At 46.1% G+C, this 14,846-nt stretch overlaps 7 protein-coding genes across 7 annotated transcripts; 3 read left to right on the top strand and 4 right to left on the bottom strand.

Annotated features, from left to right (window-relative positions):
• Positions 1-774: 774 nt before the first annotated feature.
• On the bottom strand, positions 775-1,371 carry FPRO_15010 (uncharacterized protein; the record flags this gene model as incomplete). The annotated part of the gene is made up of 3 exons (XM_031220718.1): positions 775-918; positions 969-1,075; positions 1,125-1,371. 3 exons carry the CDS (start codon positions 1,369-1,371, stop codon positions 775-777), a joined length of 498 nt encoding a protein of 165 aa, XP_031086348.1.
• Positions 1,372-3,562: 2,191 nt separating this feature from the next.
• FPRO_15011 (uncharacterized protein) lies at positions 3,563-5,242 on the top strand (the record flags this gene model as incomplete). The annotated part of the gene is made up of 3 exons (XM_031220717.1): positions 3,563-3,609; positions 3,659-4,532; positions 4,583-5,242. The coding sequence occupies 3 exons, from the start codon at positions 3,563-3,565 to the stop codon at positions 5,240-5,242; spliced, it is 1,581 nt and encodes a 526-aa protein (XP_031086347.1).
• Positions 5,243-5,737: 495 nt separating this feature from the next.
• FPRO_15012 (uncharacterized protein) lies at positions 5,738-5,977 on the bottom strand (the record flags this gene model as incomplete). The annotated part of the gene is made up of 1 exon (XM_031220716.1): positions 5,738-5,977. One exon carries the CDS (start codon positions 5,975-5,977, stop codon positions 5,738-5,740), a length of 240 nt encoding a protein of 79 aa, XP_031086346.1.
• Positions 5,978-6,895: 918 nt separating this feature from the next.
• FPRO_15013 (uncharacterized protein) lies at positions 6,896-8,110 on the top strand (the record flags this gene model as incomplete). Its single annotated transcript, XM_031220714.1, has 1 exon — positions 6,896-8,110. The coding sequence occupies one exon, from the start codon at positions 6,896-6,898 to the stop codon at positions 8,108-8,110; it is 1,215 nt and encodes a 404-aa protein (XP_031086345.1).
• A 133-nt stretch (positions 8,111-8,243) lies between these two features.
• FPRO_15014 (related to DAN4-Cell wall mannoprotein, expressed under anaerobic conditions, completely repressed during aerobic growth) lies at positions 8,244-9,149 on the bottom strand (the record flags this gene model as incomplete). Its single annotated transcript, XM_031220713.1, has 1 exon — positions 8,244-9,149. The coding sequence occupies one exon, from the start codon at positions 9,147-9,149 to the stop codon at positions 8,244-8,246; it is 906 nt and encodes a 301-aa protein (XP_031086344.1).
• A 1,556-nt stretch (positions 9,150-10,705) lies between these two features.
• FPRO_15015 (uncharacterized protein) lies at positions 10,706-11,347 on the top strand (the record flags this gene model as incomplete). Its single annotated transcript, XM_031220712.1, has 1 exon — positions 10,706-11,347. The coding sequence occupies one exon, from the start codon at positions 10,706-10,708 to the stop codon at positions 11,345-11,347; it is 642 nt and encodes a 213-aa protein (XP_031086343.1).
• Positions 11,348-13,322: 1,975 nt separating this feature from the next.
• On the bottom strand, positions 13,323-13,673 carry FPRO_15016 (uncharacterized protein; the record flags this gene model as incomplete). Its single annotated transcript, XM_031220711.1, has 2 exons — positions 13,323-13,358; positions 13,413-13,673. The coding sequence occupies 2 exons, from the start codon at positions 13,671-13,673 to the stop codon at positions 13,323-13,325; spliced, it is 297 nt and encodes a 98-aa protein (XP_031086342.1).
• Between the last annotated feature and the right edge of the window lie 1,173 nt (positions 13,674-14,846).

Here is a 14,846-nt window from a genome sequence, read left to right as displayed (position 1 = left end):
GAGACTTGTGGCTCAGAGCTTAAATCAGCAGAAATAACAAAAAAGGTCTGCGAATGTGTGAATGAAAGAAACAGTGCGCCCGGGGGATATGGTGATTTTATGCTCGTAGGATTAAAGATAGGGAAAGTGGCGCAAGTTGACTCTATACAGTCATCAGATATCGTAAACTTAAACTGTTAAGTAAAGTTTCCCATCAGTCATCTAGCACTCACCAGGAAAATATGCGGATTTGTAATTGAAGTTGAGAGGCTCACTTCATGTCTTTTGGTTCGTACAAATGATCAGAAGCCGGTTAGCAACTTGACGTGGAGTTTGCATCTGACCACGACACTTTGCCTGTTCATGAGATGTATTTGAGTTTGGTGGGCGAATAAATCTTCGATTCTGAAGACTCTTAAGCGATATTCGCAGATTTTTCAGGGCTCAAAGTCTATCCCGTCCACTAAAATATCACAGCGGACCATCATGCAATAACAGAGTCGAAGCGTTCAGGGCCATTCATTTGTAACCTTCTCATGAATACATATTTCCTATGAGATAATTACGCAGCTTTCAAAGTTTAAACACTGACCATCTCAATTACAGCGCTTCTCTGTTCATTCTTGAAGCCAGATTTCCAAGATATATATAAATCGCCGAAGTACAGGGCATGAAGTGAACTGCATATTGTGTCAAAAGAGTTGAAGATGGATTCAGATTAACAATATTGAGCTATACAAGAGCAAACTAAGCCTCTCATAAGTTCAAGACTTGATGCCCTTCAGCACCGGGATATTAGAAGGTGCGAAGGTAGTCACCCATGTAGGAGCCACCCAGCTTCTGGACCTGCTCAGCAATCTCCCCAGCACCAAAAGATCTAGCTAAGTTCTTCGCTTGCTCTGAGAGCTGGCCTTGAATAGTGACAATCATAAACCGGTGCTTTCGAAAGTCAGCAGGAGTCATGCAAAGATTATCCATGGTGCACATACCTGGTAAGGCTTGTTGTCCTTGTCGTGGAGAGCAACCCAGCGGCCATCTCCATTCCTGTTCTTCTCACCATACTGGAAGCGATCGCTAATGCTCACAATCCAGGAGTCTGGAGTAGATATTAGTGATTATTCGGCTACTGATCTTTGGTTACTTACTGCCCTCCTGTCGGCCGCCAGGAAGCTTTCCAATGTATTCATTGCTGTTGGGATCTCTGTAGTAACGTTCTTGGATGTACATCAAAACATTCGCATTGCCCTTGGATTGGTTTCGGGCGTTGACGAGGTAGTAACGAGCGGTGCGAGTACGGAATTGCTGGGACCATGAGATCTCTACAGCGTTCTGCTCAGCCTCTTCGGTGTAGAAGGGCACAGAGAGAACATCTCCTTTGGTAGGGAAAGACATGATTTAGAAAGTCAGGATGATGCTCTTGGATGTAAGAGTTTATGATAAGCTGGTGATTGAGAGGCCGGTAGTAGTGATGAAAATTATGGAATTCGTGGAGGGTGCTGTACTCTAAATACTCGAATTGCCTATGATTGAGAACTAGTCCTAGCTCTCGTTACAACATCGTGTCTCGCAGGCGGAGCTGAAAAGAAGCTCTAGATTCGTGGTGGCCTGTAATCGCCGATCAATAGTGTCTTGAATTCCTGAGCTATTGTGGATCGAAATACGCTAATGAGCACTCACGCATGTCTATGGGCTTGCTTTCATGCATTCGCCACCAATGAAGACGTTGTAGGCAAGTTCAACGCACAACTTCATATTCTGTAATAGGCCAACCGCTGACCGGATCCTCCCTTGACTCCTCCGCTTTTAGATGCCATGTCCCCTCCTGGAACAAGGAGGCTAGCTGAGCTGCACAACTAGCCACAAGTAATCGGGGCGCTATTGAACTAGTGGCCTGGGCCTATGTATGTCTCGGCCAGCCCTAATCCGTTTGAGGCCACACCGCGGACGAATTGGTTGTGGCTTGCCTTGGCAATTGAACTATTAGTTAACTAAGTACAATAGAACCAGATATCGCCAACCTCATGCAGCCACGACAGTAATCCACACAACAGGAGCACGTCGCGTATGCCGGGTGTCTACTATCGGTACGTTGAGGCTTAGCTGATATTGATTGATTATCGTAGATGGATATTTGTAAATGCTGTGGCTGGCTGTTAGGTGCACCTACCTTTCGTGACACTAATAACTCTGCCGACACGGGAATGATTCACTGCAAGTAGTGGTCAGAAGACTCTGACATCAGACTATTAGTACTCCCTACTTGCGGCCAATATTAAGATCGAAGCGTGTTTTGTAAAGGAATTAACTGGCTACTCTCCTGGGAAGACAGCACGAAATTGCTTGTCAGTCCTTACCTGGCTGTCGCTGGCGGCGAGGCTGTCTACGGTAACGAGTATTAGCTCCACGCAGCTACCCAAGTCAAGCGCTATATGGGATACTATAGACACGAGCAGTCTGACATCTAGCCCCTATGTTGTCCCTGTGTTTTTCTCTCTGCCCACTGGACAGAGGGTTCCGAGAGGCGCTTACATAATGAGTTTCATTCAGATTATCCAGTTGCACTCCGAGTGTCGAAACTGTTACTATCTTAGGTGTATTGGAACCGATTAAACACCTTTTCTGATTCCACTGGCGAAAGTGAATCTACACAGAAACTCGTTGAACAAGCTCTCAGCACCGTGAACGTCTGCACGAGCGGCAACACCTAAGAGGTTCCCGTTCATACGGCTGTCGCTCAAGCTGAACCTGAGTAGGACTTCAGGAAGATTCAGAGCCCTGCTCCTGCAGTTGAGCCAATCCTCACATCTGTCTCCGAAAGCGACTACGTCGATATCGAAATGATAACACGTTAGACACTTCCATCACAGAAGATGACATTCCCTTCAAGACCATATCACAGATGGACACCAAGACGTTTGACGTGGAGTCTTCTTTAAATGGTAGCATTGGCCAGTTTGTTGATGTCAGCTGCTGAATCTCTTATCTGCCACGTCGTTGGCATAGAAACCTGTATAGCGATAACGCAATTAATCTCTCGAAAATGAATTTTTGTGAGATTGAGTTCTACTTTAGGTATAGTGCTAGGTTACTGTCAAAATGCGAGAAATTCCGTGCTAGGTCTTAGCTAATAATAATTAACGGTTTAAGGCTGAAAGCTGAAAGATAAAAAGGCGGAGGCGCAGTAATCAGTAAATTTCTTAACGTCTTCTAATATCCCTATAAAATGATGATTGCAGTTTGTTCTTAACTTCCTTACTCATAAATAAGAGAAACTCGCGTAATATAAATATTGCATACGCCATTTATATAACCTCTCCGCCTGGTTGAAGTAAACCCAGGATACCTCTCCACCGTCTCCTTGAGCCAATTAAGCTGGTTCACGGCCCAGGCTCTGAAGCCTCCATTGTCGACTGGCGCTTTGAGCCCTGTGCCTACTAAGTTGCCATCAATGGAGCATCAGGTGGTTGCTGATACTCGACGTAGCCTTCCTTTGGTTCCGGCTGCGTGTCTTGCTTGCGTGAGTTCTGCATAACATCCCTACACCGCCTATTTCTCCTAGTAATTCCATGGCATCGTCTTGACGATGATGCTCAAGAAGAACTCCATGCTAACATTGGTCTTCCGCGCAGCGTAGGAGACACCTTAAATGCGATGGACAACGCCCTTGTTCTCGCTGTAGAACTGCTGATATCGATTGCGTCTATACAGCCTCCCGTCGCGGACATAACGCTCGAAAACGCACAGCTTCTCAGCCCCCAAATCACAGTACAGCAGCCGAGACTATTTTCCCTGCTGATGACCTCACAGTCACGTTAGTCGGTCCTACACCCCCGGTGACAGTGATGGAATTCCCTTCTGCGTTTGATCCTACCATCGTTTTTGGCAGCGCCACAAATCACTCGAACATTGACCCAAGCCTCCAAATTACTACGTACTCTCAAACCATTGCGTCAACTAGTTTGCCTGGCTCTTCTTCTCAGACTCTGTTTGGTGGCACTGGCAGCACAGTATCTCGGGCACTTCCTCTAAGAGAACGTTACATCGACTCCTTCTATGAGAACTTCTATACCGCTCATCCCTTTATACCACCAAAGGAGATTCTTCTCATCTTAGCACAGAAGATCTCCCTAGAGCCCCTCTTTGCAGCGATACGTTGGATTGGTTCTTTATTCATCGACCGAGACAGCTCTCACAGCCTCCTCACAGATGCGTCCCATGAAATAGACAGTGCACCTCTCAGAAACGGCTTCTTAGTGCAGGCGATGTTGCTTGTCATCATTGGACTTGACGGCAATCGTCAAGAAAAAAAGGCCAGACAGCTCATGGCAGATGCCCGGGATATCTCGATTCAGATTAAAGTAAACACTGATCCGTTTGCTGTCACCAACGGACAAGGAATTCCGATACTTGAGGAGAGCTGGCGAAGAACGTGGTGGGAGCTTTACGTTGTGGATGCTCTTATGTCAGGCGTACATCAGACCAACACCTTTGTTCTGTATGATTTACCTACGGATGTTGGTCTGCCTTGTGAAGAGTCTCAATATCTCACTGGAGTAAGTCTCGTTATAAAGCCCGGTAAGCACTATATGTTTACAAGATCTAGCAAATACCTGCCCCTATTCACCCACGCGATACGGAAACCTTGGGACTGTTTGATACAAGGCCGCTTTCGTCGTACGCCTATCGGATCCAATGTGCCTGCATCTTGGGTGCGCTTCAAACAATGCCATCAGAGGTCGACCATGTCGCCAGGCTGCTTGCTAACTGGATGCTCCGCTTACCTCCTTCAAAATACGACGCTTATTGCAATGGCGATTTAGATGAGATGATGTTCCAGGCCATCATGATGTGGCAGGCCATTTCAATTCTGCTACATCAGCCTCACTCACAACTAGATCCATCGTTGACTTATTATATCAAGCCCTCCGTATCCAGCACGCCAGCTGTATCCAGCGATACTTTCAATTCGCATACCAAACATACAATTCGCGCTGCGAGGGAGCTTAGCAAGTTGATCAGCTATCGTGTTCCTCTTCTCAAACATACTCATTTCTTTATTTACATGGTGACACTCTCGTCTACAATCCACCTCAGTAGATGGTCACTAGCCTTTGTGGCCCAAGATGACGAGGATCTTCGTCAAAATATGGGCCAGAATATTGGGGCCCTGGTTAAGTACGCTGAGATGTGGCCTATGGCGCAACATTTGGGATTACAAGTAAAAAGAATGGCAAAAGAGGTTTACAGAATGAAGAAGCTCTAGCAATAGATATTCCTTTTACTAAAAATTAATTATTATTTTAAGCAATTCTTAAATATAGATATATATATAGTTTTATATTTTAGTATATATTAAATATAAATAATCTATTAATTAAAATTTTTTTTTTAAGTTTGTATATCAGCCTCAAAAGGTATCCAAGCATCTCTAAAGTCTACCGTAATTTAAACGTTACTTGCCTTGCAGGCGGCAAAGCTTCATTAAGTCAACATCATTAAGTTAGCTGCCTCAATTTCAGCCTGAGCTTATTAATTAAGTATATAAACTATTTACTTTTAATATAAAGTTTAATTAGTATTACTATAAGATTATAATTATACTCAAAGTTAATATAAATCTATTAATTAATATAAATTTCGAATTAAATATAAAACTATTTAGCTACCCTTTTACTTCTAATTAATAACGCCAGTCCTCTTATCCTTATACTTTCCATGTGCCCACTTGCAATCTTTATTCTCCTCAGTAGGTAGTCTTCTAACCTTGCTTCTCTGGGTTCCACTTTCCATCATCATAACCAGTGCAGTCTCCTTCATACTTCCCGGGTTGCCAGGACCCATCATCTTTCCTCTTTTCATTTTCCTTGGGCCGGTAGTCAAAATTGGCTCCCTTTCCTTCGTACAAAGTAGGAACCCGCTTGCCAGTATCAGCGGGCTTCACGGTAGGGTGTGCCAGAGCTGTGGCGACAAGGCCGAGAAGAAAATAGTTGCAGCGCATTGTAGATAGTTTAGGGATGGTGGTGAAAATGCTCGAGGTTGAGGCAGGGATTAAGTAAGGTTAAAAGAACCAAAGATTGATGGGTTGTTTGAGAGATATGTTTGTTGTTGAAGTGTCGATAATGGTAATCATAACAGACATAACGACAGGATACTATAGCCTTTTATCATTGAAGTTCTAGCTTCTGTAGCCAACTGGCATTCGGGTATAATCCGTCTCCTTCACCCTCACTGAGAAGGGCCGCAGGCTCATGGTTCCGGAGGCATCCTCGACAATACCCTCACCGCCGTTTCCTCAAGGCGGCGAATTTATGGCGGCTGATGTCATTTTCAGCCTTTTGGTAGTTCTGACATCAATCATCAGTAGCTACTTACTGCTCATTTCATGATAGTGTGACAGAAACCTTCAGTTGCGGACCAATCAACCCAAGTGAAGTCACGCCATCTAGCCGAAGGCTGACATCGATAAGGGCACTGTAGAGCTTCGGTGAGCTTCACTAAGCGTCATAAGGAGACTTGAGCTGAAGTGGCTATGCTTGAATAGCTCTGAAGAGATGCATGGAAGCGCAATCTTGCTATCCTGGAAATTAATGACTGCGAGTCTAGACCCTGTGCGAGGCCCCATACTGACCAGTCAGAGACGTCGACATCGGCGAAAGCGACTGACCCGCTGACGTGAGCACCCAAGTACGCTGACAGTGGCTACCGAAGCTGAAACGCGCTGGCAATTCAATTGACACTTTGCAGTCGGCCAATCTCGAGTCATTGGCAATGCTGGCAAAATATCAAGCCGGCTGTGCACGATGGGCCTCGTGAGTTGGCAGAAAGTAAAGCATAAAATATGTCCCAATGTACGTTAAAAAATTGCTCTCCCATCACTCACCACATCTCATTCTGCTTCAAATAAAGATCCATCATCATGAACTTTCTGTTCTTTTCTCTTCTGTGGCCTGCAGTAGCCAGCGCTGCTGCTTGTAAGCCAACGCCCCCTAAGTCAAAGGCCGCTTGCAAGCTGGCAGCCAACAACACCGTGGAGATGAGTGTTGGCTTTGACTACAATGGGGACTGTGCCCCAAGCACCGGAACTCTCAAAGGTTTCATGATCTTTGTTGACTTTTCCGATGCCGAACCTGCTCAAGACGAGACTCCCCATTCGCTCTATGATGCTATAGTCCCCCAAACAACCGAATGGTACAGCCAAGCCTCTTACGGGGCTCTATCACTGAATGTTTCGGCCGATATGTCCAAGTTCTACCGCATGCCCAAACCTGCTGCATCATATAGCTGGGAGCGAGGTCTCACAGGTCCAGAACATCAAGAATACATCCAAGATGCACTCGACGCCTACACGACTAACGGGACTCGCCCTCCCCCGCCCGAATCAGATGTCCTCTATGTTGTTCCCGTAAAGAGCGTGGGCAGCAGAGGGATCTCTCGGTCCATCACGTTTGTTTCGCGAGCCAACACTAGACAAGGCGATTATGTTGCTCGGAAGACTGTTACGGTTGGAACCGACGCATTTACAGGTTGGGGAACAAAGAGCTGGAAAGTTTTGGCTCACGAAACCGGACATACTATGTGCTTGGCCGATCTATACCCGTTCGAGGATCTTGGCCTGGGCTACTACGTTGGTGGCTGGAGTGCCATGGGAGATCTCTCCGGCATTGCCCCTGATTTCTTCGCCTGGGACAAATGGCGCCTAGGTTGGATTAACGACAAATCTGTCGATTGTGTTTCAGAGAGAGGAACTACTCAGCACACGCTGAGCCCACTAGAATTGGACATTTCTGACAATGGCGTCAAAGCGGTTGTAGTCGCCGTCAACCATACCTCCGCTCTTGTTGCAGAGGCCCGTATACCCGAGGGTCTTGACTCGGAGATTTGCGCTCCTGGCGTCTTGCTCTACACTGTTGATGCGTCGGTAAAGACTGGCTACGGCCCTATCCGTGTTATAGATGTGATCCCAGAATCAGGTGGCTGTGGTGCCGGCAATGTCTACGACAAAAACGACGGAACGTTGTCACAGAGTGGAGTGAGCGTGTATAAGGTTCCTGGCTGGGGTATTCAGATTACTCTAGTAAAGCAGACGGTGAAGAGCTATAGTATTCGAGTTGATGCTGAGTTATGGAGTTAAGTATATGAGTTTACGCACAGGAATAATTAAAAGGGTAAATATATATCAACTTATATATACATTACTTATAAAAGCAAATAGTCATTGACTACTACATAAAAAGAAGAATATAATTTATACAAGAGGTATGTTTTTAAATCAGCATATAAGGGTAAATCTGGCACTCCTCACTTGTTGTAGATGCAGCCTCAGTTGTTGTGGTGTATGTAGATGTCATGATAGTGGTAGTAGCAGCCGTAGTCAAGGTTGTGAAGCTAGAGGTGATTGTAAACGCTTCGAGGGTCGAGGTGGCAGAAGCGCTAGCATAAGTTGTCGTTGACTCAGCTGTAGTTGATACCTCAACTACAGTCGAGGAGGTTTCAGCAGTCGAAGACACGTCTGTAGTAGTCGCACTATCGGTCCATGTAGTATGAGACTCAGTACTGGCAGTCTGAGTATCAGATGCCTCTGATAATGAGGATTGGGCGGTTGTAGTGATGGTGGCAGTATCAGTCCATGTAGTATGAGGCTCGGTACTGGCAGTCTGAGTATCAGAAGCCTCTGATGAGGAGGATCGGTTGGTTGTAGTGATGGAGGTGACGGTGGTTGAAGAGGTCTCCGTTGTAGTAGAAATGTCCTCGGTGGTGGTTAAACCAACCGTCAAGGCTTGCGATGTCTGAGACTCAGTAGTGTAAAGCCCAGATGTAGTTGTAGCAGAAGAGATAATACTCGAAGAATCTTCTGTAGTGACTAACGACGCACTAGCAGCTGACTCAGACGAGGTCTCGGTGACCGAAGTTTCCTTCGTCACTGTCTCACTTTCAGAGGCATCTGTAGTGGTGCTTTCCCAAGCCAAAGTGCGGGAGGACGAAAGGGACACAATGGAAATAGACGTAAGGCCGGTAGTGGAAGGGAGTGAAGTGAACGTGGATGTGGATGTGAGCAAAGTCGAAGACTCAGCAGACGCCGTCGTTGACCGTGAGATCGGGCGACAAGGTCCAGCTAACGCGGGCTGAAGAACCAAAGCCGCCACTGCGGTGAGAACCTTTGCAGCAATCATAGCCAACAAACAAAAAACGAGTGAATGGGGTCAGATGCAGAAACAACAAAGACGCAGGCAATTCCTCGAAATCCATACTCCCATGACTTATTATTAAACCTGTCTCTTCATCTTCAGGAGAACAACACATTTAGAGCTAAGGAACACTATTGGATTTAGTGGTTATAAAGCCATAGCCCCCGTCTTCAGTTTTCGCCAAGAGGTGCGATGTGGGCCAACGTTTCGATAGTTGCGTATCCCCTCAAAGCCAATCACAGTCTACTGGGCGAAAGAAGTCGACTTAAAAAGATAAGCATTATCATTAGACACCTCAGCGTGGGGCACTTTGACGAGATGCCTTATAGGGCTGGGGGTTTCTTTATCAGTCTCCGCTGTTAATTTACCAATTATAAGTCTGATACACTTACGAAGGTGGTTGTAAGCGTCGGCCATCCGGGTGGCCCTCAAAATCTCTGCATCATGAAAGCTATCGCCTGGCTAAGCGATAATCCTCCATTTAATCCTTCGTCCTCAAGGACTTGGATGCATTCGTTAGTCTCTAGCTTGGCATACTGGCTTAAGATCCCACAAAGCTACAGTTCTCTGGGACGACAACCTCCAGCCAGCCCACTCCATCCACCAGGCGGTTGTCTCGATGTCTAGTGGGTTATTGCAATTCTGAGCAAAATGTTATTGCTTTCAACCGGGCTCGAGTTTGTGGCTTATGCGTGAATGAGGAAAGGAGGCCTGAGGTACATAATGAAACCCAAGATGCCTTCGGACCGACTAAACCCGGCACCGTTTGGACCCAGTAACTTCACTGGTGGCCGATGGGCACAGATTGTAACTATGGAGTATCTAAAGGGGATTCTGCCTGATACGACTTATTTCTTCCTTCACGCCGCCACATCGACTCCGTCGATACTGAAATGGTTTAGCAACTACTCTCAAAAGGCTGAAATTTGCGACTTTACTCACAATGGAAATTTGTGTGACTGGATGATCTGTGATTGCGGAACTAAACGCGGAAATGATATAGCCTTTGTTTCGTGGCGTTGATAGCGTCTGCGAACAAGTTTAGTCTATGCCTTTCAGCCAATGATATATGTTAGAAGAGCCCGACTGGAAGGACAGGTGGTGGGTACGGTATCAACGTTCCGCTCAATTGACCTACACGGAATTTTGACCGGTAGCGATTCCGCGAGTAGGCTGGACATCTGGCGAGGGTCCGAGGACAAGAAGGCCGATTTATTCCTCCATTAACAGATCCCGACTGCCAAGTTTCAATAACCTCTTTAATAGTTCAGTTGTGGACTTTCAGCTGTCATGATGTAAGGCGAACCTTTCCATTTTTGCCTTGCACGTACGCCTTAGCTTCTGCTGTAAGTCATCAGGATGCGCATCTAGAACTCAACAAAGCAGACTTTGATGAAGAGAAGATCTTATTCACCCCTCGCCAGAACCTATAAGAAAGAGAAAGGATCGCCGCTTCCAGTCTCATCTCCTCAACAGATCAAGCAACTTCAAGCAAGCAACTTCAAGAAATCATTCTTCAACTCCCCAAATCAATCAACAAGATGCACTACTCTGCCTTCATCACCGCTGCTCTGTCAGCTGTCAGCGTTGCTGCTGCTCCCAACAACAAGCTGCCCTGTCGCAGCCTGGACCAGTGCAGCCTGGTCAACATCCCCTCAAAGTCCCTCTGCGGTCTGACCGGCTACCGCCAGAACCCGGACGCTAAGAGCTATGACAGCGTCCACAACTTCCAGCTCACCCTCGACGGCTGCATCAAGGCTTGTGGCACCACCAAGCCCGACTGCAAGTCTGTCACCTACGACGATGTCAACGGCATCTGCTACTTCTCCAAGTATGACCTCAAGACCATCAACGTCAAGTCCCAGGCCACTGGCTACAAGTTCTACGACGCCGGCTGTGGCTTTGCCGCTTCTGCTGGTGGTGCTATCTGCGGTCGCAAGGGCTGGCGTCAGAACTCGGCTGCTACCAGCTACGACAGCGTTCACAACAACAAGCTTGACCTCAAGAACTGCGTCGCTGCTTGCGGTACCACCAAGCCTGACTGCAAGACTGTCGCTTACGACAGTGTCAACGGCATCTGCTACTTCTTCAAGTATGATGCTACAACGATCAACCCTGCTGATGCTGGCAGCGGCTTCGCTTGGTATGATGCACGCTGCCTCGACTGCCCTGCCTCCAACTAGGCTGCTTTGACGCCATAGTGGAGTGAATCATTATCTGGGGACTGTACTCTCGCGCAGGAAAGGATGACTCCTTCGGTGTAGCCTCGCGACTCCTTGGAGATCGCAACCCTTGTATATACTGTCTTTACTGTACAAAATTGATCAAAGACATAGAATAATTTATGCAATTACCTGGCTGTTAATTTCGTGACAATATGGAGCCAGGTGACCCGGCTACTACTAATTATTCTGCATTGAGTTTGCAGCCCCTGATTTGGTTAATAATATAAACTTCCACTAAAGTCCGTCCGATAAGCCCCTATGATTTGCGTGTGAATGAAGTTTATTAACTACCAGCGCTCAATCTAAGGTATCCGCCCTGCACAATTTGATCTAGTCTGATTTGTCTCCCCCCTTACATCATCGCCGTTTAGCTTTACAGGCAAGGAAAATCGGGCTTTAAAACCCCCCATGATTTACAAGTACGAGTTAGTCGGTATCCGAACTATTATCTTCGTAGACTTCATAAACATATGGCTCGATCAGCCATGTCCAGGCCCACGACCGGTCCACCATCCTATCTGGTAGACAAATTCATCTGATTGTAATCGCAGGACTAGACACCAGCTGCACCCTTGTGGTCCCGGTGTCCCAGCCAGAAGCAGATGCGGGGGCACATCTCCTCAGCTCGGTGCATACACGGCTCGGCTTTGCAATCATAAGCAGAGATGCTATTGTCCTGTTGGTAAGAGTGAAGAACGACCCATTCACCTTGATGGGCGAGAAAGAATACACGATTCAGTGGAAGGTGCAGGTGAACTGGTTGTGGTGGTCTCCAAACGGATTTTGGCCAATTCGGCAGCAAAGACGCGGCGGCCGAATGGCTTCGGCATAAATCTGATCGCGTGACCGACGCAGTTGGGTCCAAAGAAGCCTCGCACGTTGACAGGCTCAGCCGAAGAATTTGATGGCAACTTCTGACGCATGAGATTATCAGAATCTCTGACAGTCTCCCACCCGCGATACCGCCCCCCGTTGGCTTCGAGGAGCTGTGAAAACATGTCATGCCAGGACTACCATGCCATAACCAGGAGAAGTGGCATGCGAGGTTTTTATGTTGAGTGACAACCCTAGAGAAGCGCAAGTGAAAGGATTATGAAGAAGGAATAAAGGGATACAGCAAGCATAAAATAATCCAGGGGAAGAAAATGAATGGCGGGGGAAATCAGTGCTGTCTTGAGCTGAGTTATTTCGCCATGTATCCTGTCCCCATTGGAGGTTCCTTTCTGCTGGTTGATGTGGTTAACATTATTCCGTACAGAACGTCAAGTTATTCACAGTGCATATCATTCTTGGCATATAATTAACAGGTGAAGGCAGATATGGTGAGATTGTCATCACAACCTGTGGTGATGAAAGTGCTGACGTGCTTGTGGATATTGCCCTTGAACTGAGTATATCTTTAGTGAGATATTGGTTTTTGGTAAAGCTGAAAGATAAATTTGTAAGACGCTGGCTTGTAAAGATGAAGAATAGCGAATCATGCCAGTATATGGCATGGGTATATTTGGCAAGTTCTGTTGATAACGATGAAGGGAAGGAAAAAGAGGTGGGCTGCAAGGTCGACCTCTTTAGCCGTAGAGCTGAACGGCGTATTAAGCCAGGAAAACAGATAGAGTGAGAAAGATTATCTTACTACGGCTTCGCGAGATGAACATTGCAAAACTTTTGGCATGAATATAATGATAGTCTATAGGTTTGAAGCAATAACATATCCAACACGTGCTGTAATAAATCCCTTCCTAGACAAAGGAGTCCTGGCCCAAAAACTGCCACGAGTAACTTACATACCGCCATAGAAAATCAGAAAGCAATGAACACCTGTTTAATAGCTGTTACATTTTAAGGACTTATTCCATCAATCCCATGAGATATAAACTCCATATATAACTTTCGGAAACAAGGGTATAACAATTTAAACCACTGAATCGAAAGATTAGGGCAAAGTAGGCTTGATGTCCACGGGTTTCATCTACATCAAGTCAGTACCGCAACATCTGAATAAAAGCATTTTGATATAACTTACGCAAACTCCCACTTGGCCAAAAATTCTAGTGCACGCAAAATCGCCACAGCACTTCGCGGTCTGGACATGGCAGAGCATCCCTGTTGCAACACACGCCTTGTCGGCGACGCATTTAGAGCCTGCGCCAGGTGTACTTTTGCAAGTATAGCCTTCGCAGCAATCGTTGGCCATGATGCATGGTCCTGCATCCTTTTCGCATACAGCTGCTAAGGCAGCCGCAATCGCAGGATAAAGAGTCGAGAGAATAACCGAGGCCTTCATTTTTAATGTTGTGGGACGATCGATTTGGGATCTTGATAGGGTTGACAATGCTGAAGATTGATGAAGATGGGAATTAGAGAAACTCTTATGCTTGGATCTAGAGAGTATTTGTAGTTGGGTTGAAGAACAAAAAGATATGCGAATCTGCCCTGTGGTGCTTGAATATCGATTATATTGAGGCCGATGTAGAGCCGTGCCGCTCTGTGGTGAGACCCCCGCCATGCCCTGCTCCCTTTTTTTGCTTGTCTAAGGGTCCTAGTTTACATTTATTATCCCGCCCCTTTAGTCCTAATCTGAAACTTTTATTTTCCAGTCCCTTAATAATATGCTGCAGTCTTAGATCAGTAACTATAATAAGTTGTTAATAAAGTTATAAGACATATCGACTTCCCTTACCATTAGTAAACACGAAGGGTTGTATCCTAAATGCCACTACAGATTATGGCTTCCTCCTTTTTACAACAGCAGTTTTTTGAAAAAAGGGATCAAGTTTAAAGATCTCAGGCAATAGACTTAGATAATTATTAATACATCTTTAATATTGGCCAGGGGTAGGAAATCTCAGTAATTGATAAATAATGTTCGCTATCTAGATAAGGCCAACACCTAATGCAATGCCTCCTAAATATTTGTTTTATTGCCGAGATGTGTTATTAAGCGCCCTTTTAATATGTCGATGCTAATACTCTCCTTGACAGTTAAGCTTGGTAACTTGCTTTAACGTCAACAAATTCCTTCAATTCTGACCTTGATAGAATTCCTCGTCCAATGTTGGAAAGGCGCGCCAACGGACGGAAGACTGAACTTGCTCAATGACGGGACCAGCCGCGACCGGAAAGTTCCCTTAGTCTTCATATCGTGCTATTCGAATTTCTTGCTTATGTATTTAGTTTTTCTTTCTGCTCAATTGACACCGTCAGCTGTCGCCATATTATGTCAGCCTTGCTCTGCATGCTCCAACGTTCGCGAGCTTGTTAAAGATGGGAATTTCCGTGTTTGTAGGGTAAGACAAGCTGAATTGGGTACGAATGACCCACTGTCAGCGTCTCCAATGTCGGAGCCTATCATGATGTTTCCCGCGTATTCACGCATCGTTTATATCCGCGTCTGGGAATCCCCTCTCCACTCTGATGCGGGGGGGACCAAAGTCCCATTCTCCTTCAACAGATCATC

The sequence above is a fragment of the Fusarium proliferatum genome (genome assembly GCF_900067095.1).
Source record: "Fusarium proliferatum ET1 genome assembly, contig: FPRO_scaffold009, whole genome shotgun sequence".
Classification (NCBI taxonomy): Eukaryota; Fungi; Ascomycota; class Sordariomycetes; order Hypocreales; family Nectriaceae; genus Fusarium; species Fusarium proliferatum.
The sequence above is the reverse complement of the archived record's forward strand: the minus strand, read 5'-3'. Positions and strand labels throughout refer to the sequence as shown.